This window comes from Athene cunicularia, assembly GCF_003259725.1.
Source record: "Athene cunicularia isolate RWA chromosome 26 unlocalized genomic scaffold, athCun1 chr26_part1, whole genome shotgun sequence".
Taxonomy (NCBI): Eukaryota; Metazoa; Chordata; class Aves; order Strigiformes; family Strigidae; genus Athene; species Athene cunicularia.
This window is the reverse complement of record NW_020799136.1, coordinates 2866127-2871852: the sequence shown is the minus strand read 5'-3', so window position 1 is coordinate 2871852 and position 5726 is coordinate 2866127. Positions and strand designations below refer to the sequence as shown.

At 60.9% G+C, this 5726-nt stretch overlaps 1 protein-coding gene across 2 annotated transcripts in view; it reads right to left on the bottom strand.

Annotated features, from left to right (window-relative positions):
• WNT2B (Wnt family member 2B) overlaps window positions 1-2203 on the bottom strand; it is a 3741-nt gene extending 1538 nt beyond the window's left edge. For both annotated transcript variants that reach the window (XM_026864284.1, XM_026864283.1), the window contains exon 1: window positions 982-2203. In XM_026864284.1, coding sequence (XP_026720085.1) covers window positions 982-1078 — 97 coding nt within the window. In that variant the 5' untranslated portion in view covers window positions 1079-2203. The remainder of the gene's footprint in view (window positions 1-981) is intronic.
• Window positions 2204-5726: the final 3523 nt, after the last annotated feature.

Here is a 5726-nt window from a genome sequence, read left to right as displayed (position 1 = left end):
CAAACCCCAACCCACAAAGCAACAACAGAAACTAAACCAAAACCCCAAAACTTAATCTATCAACTAAAATCGAAGGTGATGAGAGGAGGGGCAGGCAGCTGCAGAGTTGCCAGTAGATATGTCAGAGATCAACCCCTCTTCTCTCCAGAAATTTCAATCTTTTTTCCCCCCAAGGTGGGCAAGCAGTGATTACACAGACAATTTATTTGGTGTACAGGTATTTTAAAGAGTCTGGTCAAAAGATACCAATCCACACAAACAGACTTAATGTACAAGACAGAAGTTGAAGCTGCAGTCTAGACTGACCCAGGTAAAAACCCAGTCACTTCAATCACTGCGATCCTGACCCGATGCTGCAGCTGACCGGGTGCCTCGACGCTGCCCTCCCCGTGCTTGGCTGCCCCGGGCAGGCTGTGCCTCCTCCCCACCCCAGGAAAAACGTTGGCAGTTTTCCTGATGTTGACAATCATCAGGCTGATGGGCAGGGAAGGATGTTTCACATACTCAAAGCAAGTTTTCATGGCAGTTATAAGCTTACAACAGCAACAGGACGACTCAGCACTAACGTTCACCCGTAAATGCTGCTGCCCGGGGTTGTTGGTGCTGCAGGGGCTGTCAGAGCTCCCCGGGGAGTCGGGGTCCTCCCGGGCAGCAGCGAGGTGTGTGGGCAGAGGGAGCTGAGCGGGCTGCAGCGGCGATGGCTGAGGAAGGTCAAAGTGGCAGGATGGGGCTGTGGCGAGGAGCTTTCATCCTTCCCCGGCCTTTGCCAGCAGAGGATGCAGGCAGGAGTAAAGGTGCCACCGCGGGGATGGAGAGGCCGGGGCTGGGCGGGCTGCGTCCCAGTGCTTACACCCCTTTCCCTCCAGCCAGCTCCTCTCCGGGGTCTGGCTCGGGGGCTCTGCCGCTCGCCCGCCCCGCCGGGCAGCCCCCCCTCCCCCAGCCAGCCGGGAGCAGCCCCCTGCTCCCTCGGCGGGCGCTCACATGTCCTCCATATGGGCTGCTCCTGGCGAGGGAAAGGCTCTTCCCAGCCGCCTTTGATTTGGAGCCCGTGTGGGCACGTCACAGGGCGCAGCAGCATCTGTCCCGGGGCTCACGCCGGCGTCCGCTGGAGCCCACGATGCTGCTCCTGCTCCGGAGCTGCCCTGGCCGTGTCCCCGTCGCACCTTTCCTCTTCCCCCAGTGGGCACGTCCCTGCCTGTGTCGCTCTGTCCCTCGCCAGGAGCGGACGGTCCCTCCCGGGCAGGGCTGGACCCCATCGCCGTGGTCCTCCTCCACCTCGGAGCCCACAGCGAGGACTGGAGCCGCGGCGCTGCCTGGTCTCCCTTTGCCATGCGAGGGAACAGCCCGTTCCCACGTGAACTGCTGAGTCCTGGCCAACCCTGCTCTCCAAATATTTATATATCCCATTACTGTTTACATATGAGCCTGTTCTCTGGAGGTGTCTCCTCCTTCCCTCTTCTCCCCCCAGTGCTCCCCCTGCTCCATCTCATCTGGTGCAGCTATTCCAAACGCTGCGCTCTGCTCCCATTACGGCTTGATTAATTTACAGGGAAAGGCAAAGTCCTCCCAAGGGAGTAATCCAAGCCCCCGGCCGGGCACGGCAGCCCAGCGAGAGCAGAGCCTCCCAGGGAGCCGAGGCACGCGGCGGTGGGAAGGGGACGGGGCAGAACCTACTTCGCAACATGACCCGGCCGAAGACGGTGTGGTCGCGGTCCAGGGTGCTGCAGTTCCAGCGGTGGTGCCGGAACTGGTGCTGGCACTCCCGGATCCACTCCTTGGCTCCCTCCCCGACCGACTGCATGATGTCGGGGTACCTCTGGCACAGCTGCCGCTGCTTGTTCACCAGCCCGGGGATGTTATCGCAGATCACCCTCGCGCCCAGCGCCCCGATGTACCTGCGAGAGAGAACGGTGCCGCGTCACCGGGCTGCCCGCGGAGGGGGAAGGTGCCAGGCTCCTGCTCCCCGGGCACTCACCCTGCTCGGGGGGTCTTACACTGAAGCCCACCTTGCCTTCTTTTCTTTCTGGCTGTGCCACAGCTGCTGCGAGCTCTGCCGAGGGCGTCCCGTGTGCCCTCCTTGCAGCATCCCCTCGGCGTGGCCAGTACTGTGGCTCAGACGGGAGGGCACAGGGCCGGGGCTCTGCTGAGCCATCGCAGCCGCTGGGCTTTGGTCTCTGTGTTTGACAAAAAAACCCGGGGCAGGAGCAGCTCTGCTCTCTGCCTGCTTCGCTGCTGCAACCCACCCAGTGGGTGCTGCGAGTCCTGGGGCCCGCGGCCCTGAGGGCCTGGGCTCTCTGCGAGCTCCTGGGGCGGCAGCGGAGGAACTCGCCGATGTGCAAAACCCCCCTCCCACCCTCTCCCCTGCACCCCAGCCCCGCTCCACAGCCCGGCCCTGCTGAGCAGAGCAGGATGGAGCCCGGCTGAGCCCAGCGCAGGCTCTGCAGCATCTCCCACCTGCCCGCGGGCTGGGCCACGCTGGGAACAACAGTCGATGCTCAGGTCGGGGAGAAAGAGGAGAAGCTTTGCCTCTTGCTGCCGCAGTCCTCGTTCACAGTTATCCCCCAGCTACCTGCTCCTCTCCGCTGGTGAACACGTGGAGAGCTACGCTGTGTCCCCTGTCCTGCCGTACCCCGCTGCATCCCGGCACCCCTGTCCTCTCCCTGCGGTGGGAGCTCGGAGCAGAAAGCCGACGCACAAGCAAGTCTGGTAGAGCCTGGCTGAGCCCCGCGGGCAGCTTGCCACGGCCACGGCGGAGGGACCCCGCGCTCGCCCCAGCCCGGACAACAGCGGCAACAGGGACTTTCCCCTCGTGGTCAGGCCCTGCCTGTGCCACCCGCTCGCCCCGGCCAGGCAGCGGCTGCTCGCGCTGGAGGATGATGTTTGCCACAGAGCGCGGAGCCGTGATTCTGCCTGGAAGGGATGAGGTTTGAGTGGGATTCAAATTTTTCAACCTCACAGACTGGAAGTGAGACCCTTCCTTTAATAAGAAGAAGCAATGAGCTTGGGCAATATTTCATTGTCTTTCTCTGGCCATGTTCTATCACTTCTATCTGCCCCAGAGAGAGCTCGCAGGCTCAGGAAAGCCCTGCAAGCACAGAAAGCAATGGGATCTGTTCCCTCTTTTAAAATATTTTGTTTAAATGCTGGCAGAAGCACAAGGTCATCTCAGGCTGGAGCTGAGGATAATAAACCCGGCTCCCCATGGCTCCGCAAGCCCCGGCTCTGAGGGCCAGCGAGCATTATTTTCACAGGCTGGCTCGTCAGCCTTTCATCCTGCACCAGGGGGACAAGGGAGATGGCGGAAGCCATTTAGGAAAGAAAAAGCCAACGGGGAGCTCATGGAGCAGCGCTGGCTGCGAGTGTTTAATTGCCTCGCTCATGCTGGGCCGCGAGAGCGGCCAGTTCCTCTCCGCGGTGAGCAGGGCAGGGCCGAGGAGCATCGTCCAGCTGGAGGATGGCACAGGCCACCGGTCTCGAGCTGGGCTGCCGAGATCCCGCGGGGAAGCGTGCCCAGGTGCCCTGGCCCTGGATTTGCTCTGCCCAGCCTGCCTGGTCCCAGCGAGGAGGGGGACGGCTGCCATGTCCCTGCCTGCGCTGCCAAGAGCTGGGACGCGGCGGTGCAGCAGGAGCCAAAGCTCCCCTGCGCTGGAGGGAAAAGATGCTGGGAAAGCTGGAAAAGGGAAAATGTTCTTCAGTGGGCACCTGGGCAGGGGCTTTGCGGGGACCCTGTCCCCCATCCGGCACCGCGGGGCTGTGGCACGGGCTGTGGGGCCGGCGGTGGGCTCTGAGCAGGGCTGGCTCTGGGGAGACGCGCTGGCAGAGCAGCTGCCCCCCGGGAGAGCCGGCAGATAAAGCACCGACTAACACCGTCCCCTGGGAGACAGATCAAGGAAAACCCTCCAGACAAGATAAACACCAGGCACTCCCTTTTTCACACTGTCAGCTAATTACTCCTCGTTAATTCTCCTGCCAAACGCCCAGATCAGAGCAAACATTATCAGCAGGAGAAAGTGGAAGGAGAGCAGGGCGAAGGGCCCCGACTGCCAAGGGAGCATCTCGCCGTGCGGGGCCCCAGACCCCCCCGGGTGGGTGCTGCGTCTCCTTTGCCTGTGGCTGTGGTACCCCCAGGCCTCCGCCAGAGATGACGCACTGGAATCCATCCCACGAGGGCCGTGGCGCTGGGAAGCAGCGTGGCACAAGGGGAGAAATTCCTCACGTGTCCTGGAAAGGCTGCGGTTATCTCGAGCTCTTCCATTTCGTGAGAAATGCTCCAGTTGGGTTCAGTTACTCTGAAATGGAGCGAGACGGGGAACATCAAAAAATTCTGCCAAGCAGGATTTTGGGAGGGAAAAAACCCAAACATTTGTTTTGGATTGATTAAAGCATCCCTTTTGATTTTATTTCTAAAAATTTATGACATTTTAAAAACATTGAAATAGGAAAGACAATGGATGTTCTGAGAAGTCCCCAGCTGCCTTATCAGAACTTCATTTTTAAAAAATGAAGTTGTGCTGGAAGCGGCAAATTTCTGTGAAATGCTGTACTCTTGGGGAATCTGCATTTTTACAGCAGGAAAAAAAAACCACAACCAAGCCCTGAGTTCAGAAAAGTCTGTGAGAGGGAACAGCTCCTGATGCTGGAGCTGCTCGGGCCTGGACCTCACCGTGGTCAGGAGAGAGGCGGCAGCAGCAGGCGAGGAGGGGCTGGACGGGAGGGGGTTAATAATTAAGTGTATGTGGGGATGATGATCCCCCCCCCCTGTCAAATGGGGTTCTGAGGTCCTCAGGTAGCCCTTGCATGGCCCCTGGTTGCCCAGCTCAGGCAGAGGAGCTGGCCCCAAGCCCTCCAACAGCCCTTGGCTGCGCGATGCTGCATTTTACTTCGTGCAAACCAGCGTGTGACCGCAGCCTTGCTGAGCCTCCACTGATCCCAGCCTTGCTGAGCCTCCCTGCTGATCCCAGCCTTGCTGAGCCTCCACTGATCCCAGCCTTGCTGAGCCTCCAATGATCCCAGCCTTGCTGAGCCTCCCCACTGATCCCAGCCTTGCTGAGCCTCCACACTGCTCCCAGCGTTCCGCTGCGGGGACCGGGCGGGCTGCAGCTCTAGCGCTACCCCCCCGTCTCTGCAAGACGCACCTTGCCCAACAGCAGCGGCCGGAGAATTCCCGTCACCAAGGCAAGGGCTTTGCGAGCCTGGGAGGTGAGGCAGGCTGTGCTCCCTGCAGCCTTCCTCCCGCAGCCTTCCTCCCGCAGCCTTCCTCCCGCAGCCTCCCTCCCCGCTGCAACCCACGGCTGCGCGGCCGAGCCGAGGCTCTTCCTCAAGCTCCGGCGAGCGCTGGCCGCAGCGACGCGCGGGGGAACAGGAGACAACTGTCACGTGTTGGCTCCCAGTTGTTCTTGTTCTAAGAGTCTGCTGACTTCGACTCTTGTAAACAAGGAGAAACCTAAATTGCTTCTAAGATAAACATGCAAATCAGAGGCAGACGCATCTATTTACTTGGCGGCGTGCACTCTGTGCTAACCCCCTTCCACGGCGTGCCTCCGGGCGGTATGTGTCCTGCTCCCGCGCTTCCCACAAGAGCTGCCCGACTTCCCGAAGGACTTGCAGGCTCCTCAGGGGGCTCTCGCAGAACCGTGCGGCCCCTCTCATGTCTCTGCCCCCTCTGAGCCGCTCAGAGCCGTCCTCCCCACGGCTGCTCTCCTCCCCGGACATGCAGCTCCTGGGAT